The 22,761-nt window shown below is 51.5% G+C and overlaps 1 protein-coding gene across 3 annotated transcripts in view; it reads left to right on the top strand.

Annotated features, from left to right (window-relative positions):
• GRIK3 (glutamate ionotropic receptor kainate type subunit 3) overlaps positions 1 to 22,761 on the top strand; it is a 233,412-nt gene that overhangs the window by 190,729 nt on the left and 19,922 nt on the right. For all 3 annotated transcript variants that reach the window (XM_082387664.1, XM_082387662.1, XM_082387663.1), the window contains 4 exons: positions 464 to 667; positions 13,515 to 13,738; positions 19,448 to 19,566; positions 21,940 to 22,157. In XM_082387664.1, the coding sequence (XP_082243790.1) occupies positions 464 to 667; positions 13,515 to 13,738; positions 19,448 to 19,566; positions 21,940 to 22,157 (765 nt within the window). The remainder of the gene's footprint in view (positions 1 to 463; positions 668 to 13,514; positions 13,739 to 19,447; positions 19,567 to 21,939; positions 22,158 to 22,761) is intronic.

Consider the following 22,761-nt stretch of genomic DNA (forward strand, 5'->3'; position numbering starts at 1 on the left):
CCACCCCCCCCCCCAGAGTTTCTGGTTCAGTATGTCTGGGTGGGGCCCGAGAATGTACATTTCTGACAAGTTCCCGGGTGTTGCTGCTGGTCTGGGGACCACACTTTGGGGACCACTGGCCTGTGTTGACGGTGCAGCAGAGAGAGCATGGGATTCAGAATCACAGTCTTGAGTTCAAATCCCAGTTCCACTAGTTTCTAGCTCTGTGATCATTGGACGATCAAATCAATAAGGACCTACTAAGTGCTGTGTGCACGTCAGTAGGTGGCCATCTGCGAGGCACAAAGTTGGCTCTCAGGAAGTATGCTTTCCCTCTCCTGACTTAGCAGGCCATTCTTCTGAGCCCCCCCTAAAGATGGCTTAGAACACCCTTGCAGAGGACCTGGCCCAAGCTCTCTGGCCCCAGCTGGACCCGCCCCACCCACTCAGCCTTCGTCTGCCCCTCTCCCATCTGTCCCCGCAGGAGGAGCCCTTTGTCATGTTCCGGAAGTCCGACAGGACCCTGTTCGGGAATGACCGGTTCGAGGGCTACTGCATCGACCTGCTCAAGGAACTGGCCCACATCCTGGGCTTCTCCTACGAGATCCGGCTGGTGGAGGACGGGAAATATGGGGCACAGGACGACAAGGGCCAGTGGAACGGCATGATCAAGGAGCTCATTGACCACGTAAGTGAGGTGGGAGCACAAGGGACCAAGGACCTCCCAGGAGGCTTGGCCAAGTCCTCTGTGCACATCAGGGTGGGGCGTCCTGGCAGACAGCGGCCCTGGGGGAAGGAGAGATGGAGACAAAGGAGCCATTGGTACAGGCTCACCCAGCACAGACTAAACATTGCCTGCCTTCCAGCTCAGGGCCTTCAACTTTCCAGAAGCATTTTCTATCAGATACCTGTTAATGAATGCAATGGTTCTGTACCACGAGACCCCTCATATTCCTTCTCTCGTTTATCCTTACAACAACCCAGCGAGGTAGGTACTGTTATTACCACCCATTTAACAGACAAAGAAGCTGAGGCAGAGGGAGGTGAAGGCTCCCAGCTAGTAAGCAGTGGAGCTGGGACTCAAAGAATCTTTGGAGGCTCTCCGCTTCTGAAGCCTTGGGCTCTGACCTCTGCAGAAAGCCATCTGACCCCAGGACCCAGGGCAGGGAAGGTTCATATAGTAAGTCTTTGCAACCTGAAAAGCCTCAGCCAAAAGGATTATTATCACTTCGCCTCTCCAAGCGCAGGCAGGCAGCATCAGGGCCTTCTTGTGTTAGCCCTCCTGTGCCTGTCAGAGGGGAGCTGGGAAGGGAAGGAGGCTGGAGCTCAGAGCAAGAAGGCTCAAGCAGAGCCTCACTGGTGGAGTCATTTCCTTGGCCCTAGGAAGTGGGTCTCCCAGGGAAAGCTGGCAGCGGAGGCTAATGGTAAAGAGCATGAACTTGGGCTGGGTTTGAGTCCCACTCTCCCACTTACTAGCTGTGTGCTCCTGGACAAGTTTCTTAATCTCTCTGTGCCTCAGTTTCCTCATCTGTAAAATGGGAATGATAATAGCCCCCTCCCCCACAGGCTGTTGTGAGGGCTAAGTTCACATATGTGTACTACATAGTTAGCACCGTGTCAGTACTTGCTTCTATTGTTTTTATTTTTATCATTACATCTATTCCTTTGAGGCTGGGGAGGGGGCTTCAGAAAGTCCCTTTTTCTCCCTGAGCTCATTTCCTAACTCAACAGTGAGAATAATGACACCTGCCCCGTGTTCTTCCCCGCTTGTTGTCAGAGGCGACAACTGGTGGGGAAACAGCTCCTAGATGGCGGAATTCAGTCTAAATGGGAGGGAGTGGGGTTGTCACCATTATTGGTAATAACTGTAATTATTATGGAAATTAGTCAGCAAGCCCCACAGGCATCTCCATTTATCAGCTCCCCCCTCCCTCCGAGCTTCATGAGTGGGGCTCTGGAGCATGGGGCTCCAGGTAGGTTCTGAGCCTGTCGCTTGCAGAGGTGAGCTGGGCTGGGGAGGAAGAGGGGATCCCATGGACCGTGGAGGCCACGTGCAGAAGTGAACGAGGCTGGTGCCAGTCTTGTCACCCACAGCATCCCCAGGAGCCCGAGAGCTCTGCAGAGCCATTTGCAAGGGGGTGGATTAGAAAATCCAGCAGCAGCCAGACCTTCCTAAGCTGACCCTCAGCTGGAGAAAAGAGGAGGTCTCATCCATGGCCTCCATGCAACCCAGTATCCATCAAGACCATGGCCCCTGACGGCACATGCGGGTACCTTGTTAAACCCGATTCCCTACAATTGATGAGCCTATTAATCCTAGCTTGGTGCCATTTTTAATAACATCATAACCATTTATTAGTGTCGTCAGATAATTAGTCTTCTCACTAGCTCATAGAAAGCGTGGTAAAAGCTTGGCAATATTATTACTTCCTTATTAGGGATCTGAACGTAGATGTAAAAATGATGAATGCCCACCTTTGCAAGAATCTGCTCCCCGAGGCCCATTTGGAGGCCCTGGATGGAGCCTCTGACCAACAGGACTTAAGTCCTTCCCTGACACTCTGCTCTTCTCTGTCCCATGCCACAGGCCTTCCAAGGAGCCAGGGTTATGGGGGAAGATAGGGTACCTAGAGGGTGTGTCCCTCTCCTGCTCACATACTTGCCTTCCCCGAAGTTGCCTCCAATGATGGGAGCAAAAAAGGTGATTGGACAGAGCAGTGATTTCTCCATCCATCACCCCATCTCTCTCCCAGATCGTCACTCTCTCCATCTTTACTGCCTGCTCTCTCTCACTCTCCCTCCCCTGAAAGTCTCCTACTCTTGTCCATGCCTTAAATTACTCCCTTGTATTTTAATGACTTTAGAATTCAATAGAGATTGGTTCAAATTCAAGGTCTAGCACATTTTAGCTGACAGTGGGAAAGCTATTCAACCTCTCTGGCCTCTATTTCCACCTCTAGGAAATGGGAATAATTTGGAAAGCTATTCATCCTCTCTGGCCTCTATTTCCACCTCTAGGAAATGGGAATAATTTGGAAAGCTATTCATCCTCTCTGGCCTCTATTTCCGCCTCTAGGAAATGGGAATAATTTAAAAAGCCTTCTGCCTAGGGTTCTTGGGAAGATTTAATGAGCTACAGCACAAAATGCTCAGCACACGGGAGCTATCCTGCTCCTCACCATTTCCTCCCGTCTAAAGTATGTACATGGGTGGCCATGATGGCAGTAGGAGAGTTGGCTCCTCGGACGTGGTCACCCAGGTGGGCCACAGTGACCTGGGATCTAGTCCTTGCCCCTCTGAATCCAAATCGGAGCCTCAGGGAACTGGCTCATATTGATCAGACTCAAGGGGGATTGAGGCACACCCAAGGCATCACCCCCTTTCTACACTGGGGGCCTTTCCTGACACCTACCATCAAGAGCTTCTGTTCTGGCACCACGTGCCTGGGATTCTGCTAGGGATTATGGAGACAGAGCCCTAAGTATGGAAAGCCTGAAGCCAAGAGGGCACACTGCTGCTGGAGAAGGGGGCAAGAGACAAGCCTTGAAAAGCCTTGGGTGCTAAAGTGAGGAATTTGGTTTTAATCCTGTGAGCTACAAGGCACAGCTGAAAGATGTAGAGCAAGGGGGTGACATCAAATTGGGACTTGTGCTGCCAGGCTAAACTGGAGCCAGTCTGGAGGCCAACATTGGGACCTGGGTGGAGGAGAGCATGGTGGCCTCCAAGGGTTGTGGTCAGAAAGGAGGAAAGTAGATGCCATAGGATGGAGACATGAAGGTAGAATTGATGAGGTTGATGATTGGCGGCGTGAAGGCGGCAAGGCGAAGGGAGGGAGGAATCAAGGACGAGTTGTGAAATTCTAGCTTGGATGGCTGGGGCGGTGGTGAGGTCATCCCCACAGGATTTGGTAGAGGTTCAGACATCATGTTGGGATTGGGGTCTCAGGAGGCGGCTGCCGTATGGCTGGGCACTCAGAGGAGGTGGCAGGGCTGGAGGTGGAGGTTTGGAGTCACGAACACAGCCTCGGGGGAACCTTGGGACACAGACAGAAACAGAGGCGGGGATTGCTGGGGAGAGAAGAGAGGAGGACGTGGGGTGGGACCCTGAATGGCATGGAAGTGTGAGGAGGGGATGAAAAGGAGGCCTCAACAAGATGCCCGAGCCCGCAAGGCCAGAGAGGAGGGAGGAGGGCCAGGGAGCATGGGTGATGGAGGCCAAAGGAGGAGAGGCTGCTGGGAAGGCATGGACACAGGGTCTCAAGCAGCAGGTGGGAGGCGGAGGGAGACGAGGATGGAACAGCATCCACGAGTTGGCACGAGTGTGATGTCCTGGGGGTACAGGGTCAGGCCCCACACGGGCTCCTTGAACACCCCTGGCCTGGCCTCTTGCAAGCTTTCTTTTCGGAGGCCGAGGAGTCCTGTCCCGGCTGCTCTCCCAGGCCTTTGAACAGAGACGGGGAGGAGAGGGAGCAGGGGCCTGGCCTCCAGGGGATGCGTGAATGCCCTCCGGGCCACAGGAAGCCGTTCATTCTTTTTTTTTTTTTTTTTTAATTTGTTTTTAACATCTTTTTTGGCGTATAATTGCTTTACAATGGTGTGTTAGTTTCTGCCGTATAACAAAGTGAATCAGCTATATGTATGCATATATCCCCATATCTCCTCCCTCTCGCGTCTCCCTCCCACCCTCCCTTTCCCACCCTTCTAGGTGGTCACAAAGCACAGAGCTGATCTCCCTGTGCTATGTGGCTGCTTCCCACTAGCTATCTAGTTTACGTTTGGTAGTGTGTATATGTCCATGCTGCCCTCTCACTTAAGCCATTGGTTCTTTCATCTCGAAGTTGTTACATCTCACTAGAGCACGTAAGGTGGTTTCCCTGTCTCATGGAGGCGTCTGGACCAAGATGGCTGAGACAAGGAGTGGTCATGGGTAGCCCTGGCGTGTCTTCCCTTCGCCTGTGAAAGAAGTAGCACTGCCCAGGTGTCCCCCTCTGTCGCCGTGTAACACTGAGAGCAGAGCAGAGAAGGTGGCACAGCTCCAAGGACCCATTTCCCCTCCTGACTCTTCTTCCAGACAGACAGTGCCTTTGGACCGCGCTGGCGCTGCCCGCACCTGGCGTGGGGCTGGGCGCGCAGAGCAGGCGCTGATGAATGAAGGATGTATGAATGAGCACGTGGACTTGCACACCATCCCCAGAGACACGGCTGTGGGGTCATGACTACTGGGCTTCCCACACAAGGTGTGCGAGCAGAGAGTCTGGTGACAAGGCCGTGACCGACCCCATCACGCACTGTGTCCCCTGCCTTACAACCAAGAACCAGATCTTAGTTCTGGCCAGCATGCGTCGGTCTTAGGAGGGGCCCCAAATCCCTGTTTGGGTGGCCAGGAAAGGCTCTGCCAAGCCACCTCCTTCAGGCTGGCCAGTGCACTTTGAAGCAAGGCATGCTGGGAGCTCACCTGGGGCAGGTCAGAAGCCTGGATGGGACAGGGTAGGTGAGGGCAGGGAAGCAGATGGACTGAAAAGGTAGCCACTTGTCAGGGCAGCCAGGTTGCCCAGAGCAATGACTGAGGAGCTCTGGGGAAGCTTAGGATCTACCTGAAGACGACCAAGTAAGCAGGTGAGGGATGCAGGAAGGACTTGGGCTACACTGAGATTCACTGCAGGGCTGTCAGCTGCCAGGACCCAGCAAGCAGAGATTAACCTGGGAAAGACCTGGAAAGGGCCTGGGAGGAGGTCAGGGTCCAGATAACCAGTGCAAGAAAGGACAAGGAGCAAGGCAGCAACAGAGCTGCAGGGGTGAGGGGATTATTGGAGGGAAACCAAGGGTGGAGGAAGCAACGGGAACAAGCTGGCCCTCCCGCTGAGGATCATTCCTTCATTCTTTCCACAAAGCTTTATGGAACCCTATCTCAGCCTGGGCTTCTGGAGGGCGGAGGCTGAGGAGGCTCAGACGCTACTCCTGAGTGGGTTAGGGGGTGTGATGCCGGGGAGAGTCGGGGCACGGAAGTGGAGCAGAGGGGAGGGAAAGCCAACACGAGGACGCAGCATTGAGCTGGTCACCACTGAGTGCTACTAATCCAAGTCTGCACCCCAGAAAAGCCTGACAAAGTGTGTCTCAGGGCCACCTCTCGGGGTGAGGGGAAACGGGGGAACAGGTTTATCCACTGGCACCTGACTTTCATGCATTTCTGGGTTTGGCAGGGCAGGTATGGGAGCCAATCAGGGCCCTGCAGCAGTGTCCACCGGAAGTTATGGGGGAAGCGGGGCAGGAGAGACAGGAAAGAAAGGTCAAGAGGTGTCCAGGTGGGCAGGAGGTGAGATGCTGGCAGCTTGTGCCTGCATGAGGTTGGTCATGGCCAGAGGGTCTGACCTGGTGTGCGAGAGGGGTGAGCCAAGCACAAATGACAGGCCAGACCCGTGGTGGTGACTGGAGATATAGGAGCAACCAAGGTCAACGTGGTTCCTGCCCCTCTGGGCACAAGCAATGAATCAACCAAGTTAAATTTCATCAAAATTTTGATCGGTGCTGCGAGAAGGAATATGTACAGGGGACTTTGGGAGTATAAAACAGGGAAATGACTCAGGTTTCCCTGCAGAGGTGACTCTGGAGCTGAGACTTGAAGAATGAGGAAGAGATATCCAGGGCTTAGATGGGGGTACCGACCTGGGTGGGGTCGCCGAGGTTGCTGAAGTCTCCGCCCTCGTCGGGGGTCCTGCAGGGCTGGTAGGACCGTGCCGGGGCAGACCCTGGGTGGATGCCAGCCTTGTGGATAGGCAGGGAGTGGGGAAGGGGGGATCTTACAGAGAGGCGAATGGAGGTGTGATGCATCCCCCGTAGTGTGCCATGAAGCGGGCAGCGCCAGCTGAGCCATCCGGAAAGACAGCCCTGTGGGGACCAGGAGCCGGCCCTTCTCCCAGGCCTGGGAAGGGCACGGGCTTCATGTCTCACTGACGGGCATCCATCAGCTCAGGAAGCCTATGTGTGAAGCACGGGTACACGACCCCTCGGTCAGCGCTTAGGAATTTTCTAGCACCTGTCCCATGTCTTTAGATACATACGGGCTGTTCCGAGGTTATCGGTGGCTACAGTGCTGATTGTTAATTGTGGCGCTGGCCGGCTGGTGGGACATCAGTGGACACCACCTGTGACTCAGGGTACCCCCCAAAAGAATTGCAGTGCACCAGGCCCTGAAGGAGGGCTCTCTGGGTGACCCCTTCTAAACCTCAGAGGGTGGATCCAGCAATGCTCCCACTGATTAAGTGATTCACTTGTTCATTCAATTTGTTCAGTTAAGCCCCAGGCTAGGCACTGTGGATACAGTGTGAACTAAATGGTCAGGATCCCTTCCCTGAGCCTCAGGATCTTACGTTCTAGTGGAGGAAACAGGCAGGCAGTAATCTATGAATGTATGAATAGATGTAACTATTCCGCAAGAGGAGTGTGGCCAGGCGAAAGAGCTTGCCTGGCTGGCAGATGGGCGCCTGAGCTGAGAGGCCCTGCGCATCACAAACCAGTGGGGAGTTGCCGCTAATCCATCCCAGGAACCCCTGGAGGAAGGTCCTAGAGACTTGTGAGAGGTGGGAATAGCTCTGGAAATGCCTTGCCTGTCCTCCTGGCCATCAGCGTTCAGAGAAATCCAGGCAAGGGGTCTGGGTCCCTGGCGGGTAACAGAAAATGGTACATGAGGGACAGATGAAGGAGGACATAGACTTGGAAAGATGTCGCCCAACATCAGCCATGGCCTTGAGACTGTGCACTCTGGTCTCCCAGCCTCCAGGTAAGCTGGCAGATGTGACGGGAAGATCTGGCCTCTAAGACACCACCATTACCTCACTGTGTCCCACCTTCCTCCCAGCCAGGGAACAGACCTTGGTTCTGGCCTATATGCATTGGACCCAACCCCTGTTTACAAGGCCAGGAAAGGCTCTGCCCAAGTCCGCTCTCCCAGCCTAGAACAGGGCACTTCAAAGCAAGGCATGCTAGGAGCTCACCTGGGGGGCAGGACAGAGTCCCAGATGGAGCGGGGCAGGCTTGGGGTGGAGGAAACAGATGGACCGCAGAGGTGGCCCCATCCCCAGGGCAGCAGACAGAGCCCTGGGGACAAGTCCTGCCTATGTGGCAAGAGTGAGACTAGTTTTCTTGGGTGGCTTTGGCAGTAGAAGTACAAGGACCTGGAGAGAAGTTGGGGCGAATCAGCATGTTCTTGCAACCATAGGGCTCCCAAGCCTAACCAGGTGATGTGAAGTGTATGCTGGGGAGACCCAGGCAGTCATGGTCAGAAGCCAGAGTCAAGTTCAGGTCTTTGGGAATGCAGCGTGGGCTCAGGCAGAGCAGGGTGGGCCCAACCATAAAGCCTGCCTATCAGAATAGGACAGGTGCAGGGGCAGGGCTGGCAGTGGGAGGTGCAGGGAGCTGCATGCATCCTGCCTAGTGGCCTAGGTGGCACGTGTGTGAGTGTTCTAGGGCTGCCACAACAAATGACCACAAACTAGGGGGCTTAAAAACACAGAAATTTATTCTCTCTCGGTTCTGGAAGCCAGAAATCAGAAGTCAAGGTGTCCACAGAGTTGGTCCCTTTGGAGGGAGCATCTGTTCCAGGCCTCTCTTCCTAGCTTCTAGTGTGGCTGGCAATCCTTGGCATCCTTGGCTCGAAGCGGCATCACTTCAGTCTCTGCCTCCCATCACGTGGCCTTCTCTGTGTGTATCCGTGTGTCCTCTCTTCTTCTTATAAGGACACTAGTCATTGGATTTGGAGCTCACCCTAATTCAGTATGACTTCATCTTAACTTGATGACTTCCACAAAAACCTAATTTCCAGAGCTTCTGGGTTGGTGGACACATGGAGATGTGGGGAGAGTGGCACGCCCAGAGAAAGAGAGAAAGCATGGAAGCTCCGCACCCTTTCCCGCATAACTTTCCCTATGTATCTTCTTCATCTAGCTCTTCCTGAGTTCTATGCTCTTATAATAACCAGTAACGTGAGGGGCTGCACCATTTTACATATCCACCCACAACCTATGAGGCACCCAGTTGCTTTGCATCCTTACCGCCACTTGGTATTATCAATATTGTTTTCTTTTGGCTCTTCTGATAGGTATGCAGTAGTATTAGGGGAATTTTAAACCACTTGGGGAGTGTTGCTAGGGGACATATGAGGGAACTACAGCGACGCAGAGAGTCTGAATGAAAAACAGGTTCATGCCAGGAGCCTTCCCCAAGGCTGCACACTCAGGAGAGGGTATTTGCACACTGATGGATTTAGGAGCACTCAGTGGGAGTCAGGGAGAAACAGATCTATGCGGAAGTGGACACGCCCACTGAAGACAGAGAAAGTGTGTCCTCCCTAGGCACAGCCCCAGTTAACGCTACTAAGGAATTTCTCCAAGATTGTTTAGTCCCAGTGGAAATAATAAAATACTGTTTTAGGTGGCAGTGAGCGGGGGAGCCTATTTCCAAATAAGGTCACGTTCACAGGTACCCAGGGTTAGGACTTGAACATATTTGGGGAGGGGGTGCCCAGTGCATCCCACACTGCACATGGCTGGTATGGTAGAGTGGTAAAACATCAGGGTCTGAGGTCACAGTGAACTGGGTCCAAGTACTGGCTCAGCCACTCACCAGCTTGGAAGGTGGCTACGCTCATCACTGTACCACGAATGCCACTGGCCACTCACCAGCTTGACCAAACCTCCTAGCCTGATGAGCCATAGTACCCTCACCTGGAATGCGGTGATCACGTTTAGTGCCTCATGGGGCTACTGGGAGGGTCGCATAAGGTAATATAGGTAGTACACTTAGCAATGCTCGGCGTATAAGAAGCATCTGTGAAAAGATGGTAGTTTTAACTATAGCAGGTCACAGTCAGCAAGCAGATGCCCTGGGAGATCCCCAACCAAGAGGCAGAGCACATAGATGGGGAATCTGGTGGAGACCATACTTGGGAATCCAAGTAGGCAGGTGCCAACTGGGCCATCCGACACAGGTAGCAAGCTGAGGCTTGCCAGGTTTCACTCTGGGGTATGAGGCTAGCATCTGACCAGCAGCCAAAGTGCCTGGATACTAAGGGCAGAAATGTGGAGCTGTAGCTAGTTAAGTCATTCTTGCCTTCACTTCTGGTTGTGGAGACGTGGTAAAGCAAATGGTGCCAATTGACCTCATGCAAGCACGGAGGAGAGTAGGACAGCTGGAGCCAGGTGAGTCCTGACAGATTCTTGGTAAGTGGAAAGCTGCTTATAGGGATGAAGTAGCGTCCTGGAAGAGCTGTCCTACCTGGTCCAGAGGTTTGGTTTTTTTTATAAAGGTATGGAAAGGTCTTCAGTGAGGGAGAAGGGGCTAACAAATCACTCATAAGACCAATGAATGTGTTGCACAAGTCAGAGGTTTGGTTTGTTCAAGGACATGATTACTGTAAATATGAGAGCAAAGACCTTGGACCTTCTGTGAGCTTCAGTTTCCCTCCATAAATAATACGGGTTGGAATAGATGTTGCTAAAGGTCTCTTGTCCAGCTCTGACAGCCTATGATTTTATGAATCATCCTCAAAGAAAACTTGCACAAGTGGGAAGAGCCTGCCAAGACTGGGCCTTTCATTCTGAGTAATGAACTGAAACAGCAAAGGCTTGACATCTGTTCAGCTCTTTCAAGGGAAGTTGGACAAAATAATGCCTTTTTCAGGGAAATCGTAATCAACGGTGAAATGTAGTATTTCCTGCCTAAACCAAAACCAAAGTGGAGAACTCCAGCCTTCCTGAAGCCCAAGGGAGAACACACATCAAAACTTCCTGTGAAGAAGGTCAGGTTGACCAGTTGTCTTGCTGCTGTAGGCACAGGTGCCTTCCAACACCATTAGAACCTGAGAACAGAAAGGCTGGTGGGGAGATTCTGAAGGTTCTGAAACCATCTGGGGGAAGAAAGAAGGCCTCTGGCCCTGTGGTTGGCTTCCTCGCCGCTCCTGGAACACTCCTGGTGGGAAAAGCTTTGGCTGCAAACACACTGACCCCTCAGTTACTAACACTGTCATCCAACCTGCCATCAAAAGCCGAAGGAAGATTTGCCACCATTGACTTTGAGGTTCTTCCCAAGAATCCACTCCAAGCCCCAGAAGCCATTCCCAGTGACCAGTTCCAAATGCATTCTGAACAGTGATGATGACTCTGGAGTCAGAACAGAGCCTCCCAAAGCGATGTGCTTTGAAGGGGCAGGGCTAGGGGAGGCCAAGTTCTAGAATGATGTCATGCCAACATTATAGACGATCTTAGAACTTCAGGACTGAAAGGGACCTTCCAGAATGTCCCACCCCAGCTCCCACTCCAATTGGAGTCCTATCCACAGCCTCCAACAGGGGCTCCCTTCACCAGAAGCTCCATGAGAGCAGAACTGGGTCTCTTGCTCACCCATGTACCGCCAACCGGTGCACAGTAGGTCTTGAGCAAATACACATTAGTCCCTCTGCACCTTCCCTGACAGTTCTCTCTGCTTTTGTTGCTTTCCTTTGTGCACACCCTGAAATGAGAGGGCTCCAGGGAGCTAGGGTGGCAGCAGCTGCCTATTTCTTCTTCCTCTGCCTTCAAAGCTAGGCAAGTTCCAACTCACACATTCAGAAGCTTACAAAAGGAAAGTCCCAGTATGAAGCATCCCTTGTAATAGGCCCCCTCCTCCCTGACTTCCCCAGGTTCTAAGATTCACCAAATCCTTGGGCTCCTAGTGTCAATAATCAGCCGTGGGGGGCTGACATTAGAAGGAGAAACATTGGGGTGAGTAACATCAGGGTTATGTGCCAGTGCCCCCCCAGCCTGGAGCAGTGCCCCCCAGCCAGTGCCAGTGCCCCCCAGCCTGGAGCACCTGCAGAGTCATTTAGGAGCTGGGGTTCTACCCATACCAGTCCTCCCCGTCTTGAAGTTTCATTTCAACTTGGTTGCTGGTTCCTAATCTAGGATCGGTGAAGTCAGAGACGTGTTAACAGCTACCACTTAGAAAACAATTTGATTAACGTCTGTCTGCCCTGCTAGACTATAAGCCCCAGGAGGGCAGAAACCATGTCTGTTTGGCTCAGCTGCGTATCCCTAGTGCCTAGTGAAGCTCACAAAACAATTAATTGTTTAAATACTCAATTAATTAATTAAGCTGGACCAAGTCAGTGGATGATTGCCTAGAGACTATTGTTTGGAAGGGGGTTCTCAGAGGCAGCTGCCACCCTTAGCAAAAGGGTCTTTAGTGCTGGTCTTTAGGACTCAGCCTCCCTTTCTGTCCTGCCCCACCCGAGGAAGGGAAGTGATAACTTGGTTCACATTCTGGTATGTAAATATCCACAAGAGCCCAAGGCACAGCCTCTCAGAGGAACACATTATTAGTTAACAAATATTGCAAAGGCTGAGATGGGGCTTGGGAGTAGAGAAACAAAGCAGTGAATCAGCCACAGTCCCAGCTGCGCTTAGCAACTCACAGGTAAATAGGCAGATATGACAAAAAGACACATGGCTGCACGTACTGCCATTTCAACTGAGCAGGTTAGGACCTTACCGTGGGACAGCGCAAGCTTCATGGGAGTTTAGAATTGGAGGATATCAGGGAGGGCTTCTTGGAAGACATAGCATATGCAAAGGAATATGGAAGGTGGTGAGAGTTAGACAACAGGAAGAGACATTCTCAACAGGGCACAGTGTGTGCAAAACATGGAGGTCAAGAAGGGAATGTGGTAAACAGGAAGCAGTTTAGTGGGGCCTTGTGCCAGAGGAGAGCAGTGAGGAAAGCCTGCAAAGATGGGAATGAGAGATTGTAGATTTTTAGTCAGAAAAAGCTCACACCAGAGATACAGACCTTTAATTATTCCCCTTGTTAAAATTGTGATGGGCTACGATTGATCAACTTATGGACATCCCTAGCCTTCCCCGGTCCCTTCCCTTCCTCCTCTGCTCTGTTCTCTTCCCTCTCCTCTCCTATTAAAGAGGGCTCTGAATTTGCCTGTTTAGTTTCTTCCCCTCCCTTTCCCTCCAAAGAGAGTACTATTTTTGCCCAACTGGTTTTTGGGGCTTTGAGGATATATAGAGTATCCAAAATGGGGTGAAGCGTGCAAGAAGTAGATAGGAGAGGAAAACAGATATAAATAAGGGTTGCTGTGGATTCTGTGTCCTCTTCACGACCTTTGATAGTCACAAAGAAAGAACACCAGCTATTTTTAAATGTTTGAAGATTGCTGAACTATATTTGAAAGGCACCATTTTGAGAATGGACCACATGGGTTACAGCTGCAATAGGGTTCCATTCTCTGCATGGTGATACCACTGTCCTCTTCCTCAAGGCCGTGAGCTCCTGGAGGACAGGGGTGAGGTCTAATTCATTACTGTCTCCCAGCACCCTGGGCATGGCCTGGCCCAGAAGGAGGGTAAGTAAATATTGACACTAAAGAGCGGTGAAGTGATCCAGGGCTCAGGCAACAGAGTCCACTTCACTCCCTCGTCTCTCCTCCCTTCCAGAAGGGGTGTTCTGTCCCCTGCTAGTCTTAGGCTTTGCTCATAGTCTGTCTGTCTCTCATTGCAGAAGGCAGATCTGGCTGTGGCCCCCCTGACCATCACCCACGTGCGCGAGAAGGCCATCGACTTCTCCAAGCCCTTCATGACCCTCGGTGTGAGCATCCTGTATCGCAAGCCCAATGGCACCAACCCCAGTGTCTTCTCCTTCCTCAACCCCCTGTCCCCAGACATCTGGATGTACGTGCTCCTCGCCTACCTGGGTGTCAGCTGTGTCCTCTTTGTCATCGCCAGGTAAGGGCAATGCCTTGACCAGAGGTCTGGCCCAGGGTAAGAGGCTCAGGGAGCCTGGCAGGTCCCCCCCATCCTCAGCAATTGGCACAGAAGGCCCAGGTTCAGGCCACTGCCGTACCTGCTCCTGCCTCCCTCCGTGAGGCTCAGATCCTTTCATATCCCACAGCGATCATTCCATGACTCTGAGAGACAGCAGTTGTATCCCAGGTCCTATGAGCAGGAGAGGTTAAGTCACTGCCCGAGGCTGCACCACCTGGGCCAGGCACCCAGTACAGCAGACCCAGGCGCATTGGGCGGCCCAGCAGGTAGCTTGAAACTTGGCAAACAGACTGTGTCCATCCGGTCCACAACAGCAGGGGGAACAATGCCACATAAACTCACACGCATGCACACGTGCAGGAACTTGGCACACGCACATACCTGCCTCTAATATGTACTAGCAATACGCTTGCATATTTAGTTGTTCACATGAAGTAGACACAGCACATCCTTACTGGTGGGTGGTAGGGAGAGGACACTAGGAAACAGGTTTAGCTCAGTGTTTACTGAGCGCCGTCTGTGTGCCAAGCACCGTGCTCTGTCCTTTACAGCCAATTATCTTATTTAATTCTCACAGCCTCCCATGAAGGGGAGACATCTGGACTCAGAAAGGCTCAGAACTCGCCAAGTCCATCCTAGCAATAAGGGACACATCTGGCAAGTGAACTCAGGTCACCAAGTGTTTTATCCGCAACCCACATCTCTGGCCACCTGGACATCCGTGTTCTGTTCCCGCCCCAAGTTGGTGGCTCCTGGGCCCTGGGCCCTCTGCCTCCTGCCTCCAGTCTCCAGCCCCAGCCCCTGCCCCTGCCCTGGTTCTTTTTTCTCTAAATTCTAACAAGGTGTGAAGCAAGACTTCTCCGGAGAAGCAGTTTGAGATCCAAGGACTTGCTGTTTCGGCCTTTTTCTCTCCTGAGTCTTCTTTGAAAGCCTTCCCCCAACCCTGCTTCTTTTCATTCCCTCCTCCCACACAGAGACAGACCAAAGGGAAGGATGTGAGAGAGGAAATTGTCCTGCCTCCGAAGCTCTTTGCTGCCGGCAGGCCTGGTGCTGCCTGCCTGCTCGCCCAGCCGGCAGCCCAGCCTGCCACAGAGAGACCTTCATTATGCCTCTTGTCTCTAATGGTCTAACAAGCCTTTGAAAGCCAGGAGCCATTCTCCAGAGCTCTCACCATAATTTTAGCAGCTCCAGTCGGCCTCTTGGCTCCCCACCCCCTTGAAAACAGCTGGAGCTTTTCCAGCATCAGCTTTGCTCATTTGATATGCCTCCCATCCCCCTCTAATTCCTGGCCTTTCATCAGCTGCTGGCAGCCAAACCTCCTTCCCACCCCCTACCTCCTGGCCAGGCAGGTAGGAGCCCCCCTCCCAAGGTTAGGCTGGGAAGACTTTCTGGAAGAGATGGGATTTCTGGAGCTGCTGGAATGGCACAGGATGTCGGAGAGAGAGGAGAGGGACAAGGGTCTTGGCCACAGAGCCATGAATAGCACTGTGGGACAATTGTCACAGAGTGCAACACTATGACAACACAATTCACACCCATCCTGTCAAATCCTTACAGCAGTCCTGTGAGGTCGGTACAATTATCTCCACTCTATAGAAGCAGAAACTGAGGCTCACAGGGGTTAAGTCTTTGCCCAAAGTCAGGAAGCCTTTCCTCGCAGTGTTAGGCTTCAAACCAAGACTTGCTCGACTTTAAATCAGGGGTGGCACACACAGGAAGCATGAGGGAGTGAAGCAGGCTGGGTGGTAGGCGGCAGGGAGTAGTGGGGACTGAGGCAAACCTGAGCACACACGTGGAGAAAAGGGTGACTACCACTCAGCTCCAGCAGACTGTGCTAAACAGGAATACAGACCAGTGCTGCGGGGTTCATGATTTTAGAGAGGTTCAGATTTTCATGTGAAGCCTCATGGCTTTTATAAGTAGCCACTAATTTGATTTTTTACAATGCTGTTGAGATCGAGCACAGCACATCTGTAGTGTGGATGTGGCCCTCTGTCCCCTCCCCTCCATGTGGCCTGTGTCCTTTGGACCACTCCATGCTGGCTGCCGGAGAGCTGGACACAGCTGCCCAAGAGATGGGGTCTGCGAAGGGTGGGCAGGTGTCCAGGCCCCCTCCGGGCAGCTCCAGCAGGGCACAGGGCTGTCCATCCTAAAAGCTGGCCTGGCCTGCGCCTGTTTAGCATCAGGGGTCCAGGCATTGACCAAGGCCTTTCTCTGACCCCAGAGGCAGGGCCGAGGGCGAGCCGCCAGTCCAGCCCCCAGGAGTCACATTCCGGCCAAATCCAGCACAGATGAGAGTCCCAGGGAAGAGATGATCCCGGCCAGTCAGTGCTCTGTCTATCCTTCTACCCAGGGGCCGGAGTTTAGCCTTCTCCCCTGAGGGGACACAGAGTATCTCCAGGTCAGCCTCTACCAGCTCCAACTTACTTGCAAGACTGAGAGAACCCGTTGTAGCCACAGGCCATAAATCCGAGATCCATCATTCACTTTGGTGGCACCTTCCAGCGCCCATCCCACTCCTCTTCCCTCCTGTGGCCTTGGAGTTCGAATCTGGGCCTTTCCACCCACTGACTGCAAGATTGCAGTCACCTAGACTGCTCCAAGCCACCTCCCCACCTGTAGAGTGGGCGCCTGCTGCATTGTCAGCCTCTCGAGGGGTAGTGAGGACCCAGGTCTATAACAGTACTTGCTAACCAAGAGGCCCATTCGAGACCAGTTATTTTTATCATGGTAAGCAATTCCACCTCTGGGAATTTATCCTGTTGAAAGTCACCACTGAGCCCCACTTTACAGTTCCCCCAAATCTAGAAAGCCTTCTCAGCAAAGCCCTAGACAAGGCTGCCCTTTGACCTAGGTACCCACAGAAGTGTGACCAAGGATGTTTGTTTCAGCAGAGTGTACCACAGTGGAAAATAGGGCCAGCCTACGTGCCATCAAAGAGGAATGGTTAAAAACACCTACTGACTAAAAAAATGATACAAATGACCTTATTTACAAAACATAAATAGACTTACAGACATAGAAAACAAACTTAGGGTTACCAAAGGGGATGGTGGGGAGGTGGGGGGGAGAGATAAATTAGGAGTTTTGGGTTAACACATACACACGACTGTGTATAAAATAGGTAAACAACAAGGACCTACTGCAGAGTACAGGGAACTGTACTCAGTAGCTTGTCATAACTTAGAAAAGAATCTGAAAAAGAATATATATGGAATTGAATCACTATGCTATACACCTGAAACTAACACAACATTGTAAATTAACTATACTTCAATTTAAAAAAATGTATTAAAAAAAACACCTATTAATTAGTTATAGAGAATAAAGGGGATCAGGAAGGACTGATCTGGAAAGAGGCTGGTGACTTATTAAGTGAAAAGCCAAGATCTAAGACAGTATTATGATATATGATATGATTTTTTTGTGTGTTAAAAGATTATCACATATATCATATATATACTTTGTATACGTGTGTGTACATTAAAAAAGCAGGGCTCATGAGAGCTCATCAGAAATCATCTTTACTTTGTCTCTCACCCACCTTCCTGTGCGTTCAGAAGTGAATTTCTTTGCCCCAGTGAAAGCTCTGCCAGGACCTGTCACTTTTGGCTTGCTTCCAGAGCTCAGAAACCCTAGGTCTCTCTCTAAAGCACAAACACACTGTTTCAACTCAAAAGTTAGAAGGCTGAGTCCGGTATAGTCCTCAACATTTCTACCCTCATTCACAGATCAGACTTCTCCCCTCGCCCCCATGTAGGCCCCCTTTGGCAGTGCCTCCTTGGTCGGCCCACTCCCCCGCTCATCTCCTGGTCCTCTAGCAGCCCCTGCCGCATGGCTTCTCCCTGTTGGAGTCCCATCACCCTTCTCGGATAGGAGTCAAGGTGGATCTGGGCTGGATCTCGCTTCTCCATGGGCCCATCTGGTCCAGGGAAACGTCCTTAGCCCTGGCCATGTCTGAGCCTGCAGGCCAGTGCCGTGCAGCAAGGACTCACCCTCCTGCCTCACCTAAGAAGCACGCATCAGCCCGGCCCCTGCCCTCCAGACTTCCCAGGTGGTGTCCACCACATCCGCTCCTTCCAGAGCCACCCCCGAGCTCCCGCAGCCGCCCTGTGGAAGCTGCTCTCCCTAGACTTCAATGCAGGGGCCCCTGAACACAGCTCTCCAAAGGCTTTCTCTAACACCCTTCTCACAACAGTCTCTCTACTCTCTACTCTCTTCATCCTCTGTCTCTTCCTTGTGGATTTTTAGAGCCTCTAACCAGTTCATGGTCATTCACTTTGAAAATCCCCATCTTGGTTTGAAGCCTCACTTTGCAATTTCCTATCTGGAGGATCTTCCTGCTTTGCGAAAACGAAATTCTTCTCGTGTGAGCATTGGTGATCAATGTTTAATTTACTAAAGCTTTTAGAAGGGGGATGGAAAGTCACAACATCACACTTAAAGCTCATCACACTTTAAAAAACAAAACAAAATTCTATCAGACACGTCTCTCCTTCCGGGTCCCTCATCTCAGCATCTGACCCCACACCAGCCACTCCAGTCACCCCAGTCACTGCGGCCACTCCAGCCTGGTGGGGACTTGCTCTCAATCTCTCCAGAGTGTTCCAGCTTCCTCCAGCTTACATTTCCTCAACTGGAATTCACACAGTAAACAAAGATCCCTCCAGTTGTCGGGACTTCTCTTCCTTAGAAGGCAGTGGGGAGTTTTCAATAACATTTTTTCCTGTCATGCATGTATTTGCATATTCAGAGAGAAAAATCTGAAAAAAATATATAACACATTGTTTTTCCCAGGGGGTGGGATCATGGTGTACTTTCGCTTTCTCATTGTATTCTGTACTGTTTGACTATTTTATGAAGAGTGTAGTTTACTATTTTTCCATTTTAAGGTTTTTTAAAGTATACAAGTAATTCAAAAGCCTGTTCTCATTTTTCAAAATTCATGTAATACATACAAAGCAACAGGCTTCCATGAAATTTCTTCTGCCATTCTAACAACCCCCCCTGAGGTAAACAGTGATATTTTTTTAGATATGGATCCTTCCAGACTCTATATGCATTTATATACAAATGTACATAAATAGGTATGCAACTATGTCTTCAGGAATCTATTTATATAAATGTGATCATATTGTTCTTATTTTTATCACTTTTTTTAAAAAACCAAACAATATGTGTTGAAGATCTTTCCCTGTTGGTACATCTCTTCTAACAGCTGCGTGATAGTTCAAAGTATGATTGTGGCGTAGTTTATTTAATCATTCCTCTATTGAAGGACATTTAGGTTGTTTCCAGTTTTTCGCTATTACAAACAATGGTTTGATAAACACCCTCGCACACTTCTCTTTGTGCTCCTGAGGGAGTGTTTTTTCTAGGATGGATAATGAGTTGCAGAATTGCTAGGTTGAAGGGCATGTGCACTTTTAATTTTAAGAGATACTGCTGAATTACTTCTATCACCAGAAAAGGGCACTAACAATAAAGAACGAGAAGCAAAATGGCCCTGGTTTCCCATTCCCTGCCTTCCCAGGAGAACAATGAGGGAATTGATGCTAAAGTTGTCGGCATATCACTGATTGCTAAACCGCCGGCTTGTGTGGCTTCAACACTCCTTTCTCTCCCATCTCCCCGTAGCCTCGCCTCATTGCCCCCCTCTTTCTGCTGCAGGTTCAGCCCTTATGAGTGGTATGATGCTCATCCCTGCAACCCTGGCTCCGAGGTGGTAGAAAATAACTTCACTCTGCTGAACAGCTTCTGGTTTGGAATGGGGTCCTTGATGCAGCAAGGTATGTGTGCCCTCCCCAGGCAGCCTCCTCTCCAGAGTCAGCAGAGCCAGCCCCACCCTCCAGGGCAGCCTCAGACCTACCAGGCCCTCAGAAGGTTGGCGACACCTGGATGCTCAGGTGTGTGCCCTTTCCCAGGTCCCCAAGCTCCACCACTACTGCGGCTGGACCGGCTCACGGTCTGAGGCTGAAGCATATAAGCCACGCCCACCCATGGCATGCAGGGTTCATCCCCAGCCCCTCCTGCTCCAGCTGCGATGGACATACAGCATCTTGTCTGCTGGGGCCAACCCCACCGATGGCCTCACCACCGCAGAATCTGGCTGAGCAAAGTTGGGCTGAGGACGAGGGGAGACTGGAGGCAGGGAGGCTGGGTGGGAGGCCATTGCAGGAATGAGATGATGACACCTGAGCCGGGGTAGTGGCCATGGGGGTGGAGGACAGAGATGGACTATGAAAACTTCAGAATGTAGCGGGAACTGGACTCTGGGGAGCCTGGTAGTTGAAAAGGGCGTGTCTGAGGTGGGGACATTAGCCTCAGTGCATCAGAGCTGGTAAACACAGAAGGACGCCATTTTTTCTTACATCCTCTTGACTGAGGGTTGGGATACTGCACCTACTCCCGGCTGGTAGCCCACCTTTTGGAAAGATTTGCACTTGCTCAATTATCTCAGAAAGCAGAGCACCTGCAAGGAGCATAGTGCAGAAACACCAGGGGCTGGAGGGCAAGCACAGGGGGAGGGAAACCCAGCCAGGAAAGACCCCCAGAAGAACCCCACCCCCAAGCCCTGATGGCCAGGAGCCAAGTGCTCATTGCCTCTGCTCATTACCTCTGCCTGAGTTAGGGTCCCACGGAGGGACAGTGGGCAACAAACACGCCAGGGAGGGAAGGAGATCCAAGGGGCAAAGCATGTCTCTGTCCCTCACTCATCTGTGTGTATCCTCAAGGCCCAGCACAAACCCTGGTCCTCAGTAGATATATACCAGCAAATGCCAGAGGAATGAATGACTGATGTTATCTCAGTGTCTCCTGAGTCCCCACTACATGCGAAGCCCTGTGCTGGGCACTTGAATGAAGGACCCTGACCTGAGCGAACTCCCAGCCACAACAGAGGCCAGGTCAGGGGCCCAACAGAGCCTGGCAGAGCTCACCAAGCAAACAACTAAAATAAGTCATTCTCCCTTTGGGGGCAACTCTAGCCCCCTTTCTTGAGGGAGGGCCAGGCAGATGAAGCTGGGGGTGGAGGCGGGGGCGTGGTCTCCAGCAGCTGGGAAGTGACAGGCAGCTTTAGAGGGAAGTGCCTCTTTCTATCCCCACCATTAATGAGTGTCCTAAAGCCTCACCTTGCTTCTTCATTCATCATCTTTGCTCAGTGACAGTTGGGAAGGACCTGGAGGCCCCTCAATGCGGTAATAGCTTCCCTTTCACCTCCTGCTGCTATTCAAAGCACTGGCCCCTGATGTATTCCCCACAAGGTTTTGATTAGGAGGGAGAAAAATAGTTATGTATTTGAAAAACTCTCCCTTGAGTGATTTCTTTGAGAAAAAAATTCATCCATATCAAAGCAGACGCTTTTCAGACGGCAGGTCCAAATATTCTGGAAAGTTCAGGAGTCACTTGCTATTTAAATCTCTTGAAAGCCACCTAGTTAATTACTTCAGTTAGAAGGTTTCAGCTAAATTGTGCTTCACACCCAAGGTCGGGGAGGAGGAGTGATCTATTTCGGCAAAGAGCTTCAAAAAATGTTGATTCTTCTCCTGCAAAGCATCCTATAGCAATCTTATATTTGTATACCACTTGTATTTCCAACACAGTTCCTCCTCAAATTATATCATTACAGCAGCATTGTGGTATTTGCGTGAGGCTGGGACAGAGGAAGGACGATGTTTTACAGAGTCCCAGAGAGGGAAATTGTCTGGCACATGATCACACAGAGAACTAAGGGCTAAGGGCAGGAGTCACTCAAGACTTCCAGGTGTTCAGACCCTGGGACCACACAGGTGGTTCACAGATAGGCATCAGAGGGTCTGACAAGCCTGTGAAATGTTGTGCATGTGTGTGTTTTTCTCGAGCAGTGGTTCTTAAATTTTAGCCTGCATCAGGATCACCTGGAGGGCTTATCAAAGCCCAGATTGCTGGGCCCCACCACTAAGTTACTGATTCATTAGGTCCTGGGGTGGGGCCTGAGAATGTGCATTTCTAACAAGTTCCCAGGTGATGCTGATGGTCCAGGAACTACACTTTGAGAACCACTGGTCTAGGGAAGCGATCTCAGCTGTTCCTAGATTGTCAGTGGAGTTCGTGCCCCAGAGGACCAGAGCAACCCTGGTCTGAGCATTGTCAGGGACCACCGGTCTCCTCCTCCCTCCTCCCAGGGTCTGAACTGATGCCCAAAGCCCTGTCCACGCGCATCATTGGTGGCATCTGGTGGTTCTTCACACTGATCATCATCTCCTCCTATACGGCCAACCTGGCTGCCTTTCTGACCGTGGAGCGCATGGAATCGCCCATCGACTCTGCCGATGACCTGGCCAAGCAAACCAAAATCGAGTATGGGGCTGTCAAGGACGGGGCCACCATGACCTTCTTCAAGGTGAGACCTTCTCCCTCCCTTCACTCTCCTTCCCTAACCACACAGAGCCAAAGGACCAGAAATCCCCAGGGCTCCGCCCATGCCTGTGTGGGACCAGTTGACTTTGGGGAGCTGTAGTGATGTGGCCATCTGGATTGGTCCCAGCACAAATCCTAGAAGTTTCCATACCTGGGACAAGCAGCATGAATATGCTGTGTTTCCTTAAATCATCAGAGGAGGACAGGTGGAGAGAAGAGGCTGGAAAAGGGCAAAGGAGAAGCATGGCCCAGGCACACAAACAGGCCCTGGGGCCAGTGGGCTCCCTGCCCTTGGCTTTGCGTTTCAGCAGCCTCTACTCCCAAGAGGCTGGCCTGGGCTTGGGGTGAGCTCTCCACCAGTGAGAGAGCAGCAGGGAGAACATTCTCCAGGGAAGGAAGGAGGCTTAAAACTTGAACCAGCATTTACAAGCATTCCTTAGCCTATTACACTCGTGGAATGCTGGTGTCCATGTAAAGCCCCTGTCAGCTGCTCGGGTTACTGCTCTCATGGGGATCTGGCCATGACTTTGCTGCACCCTCCTGTTTTGTAAAGCGTTAGCTTAGTTCCTTAATGTTTTTTCACCTTC

This window comes from Balaenoptera borealis (genome assembly GCF_965194805.1).
Source record: "Balaenoptera borealis genome assembly, chromosome: 1".
Taxonomy (NCBI): Eukaryota; Metazoa; Chordata; class Mammalia; order Artiodactyla; family Balaenopteridae; genus Balaenoptera; species Balaenoptera borealis.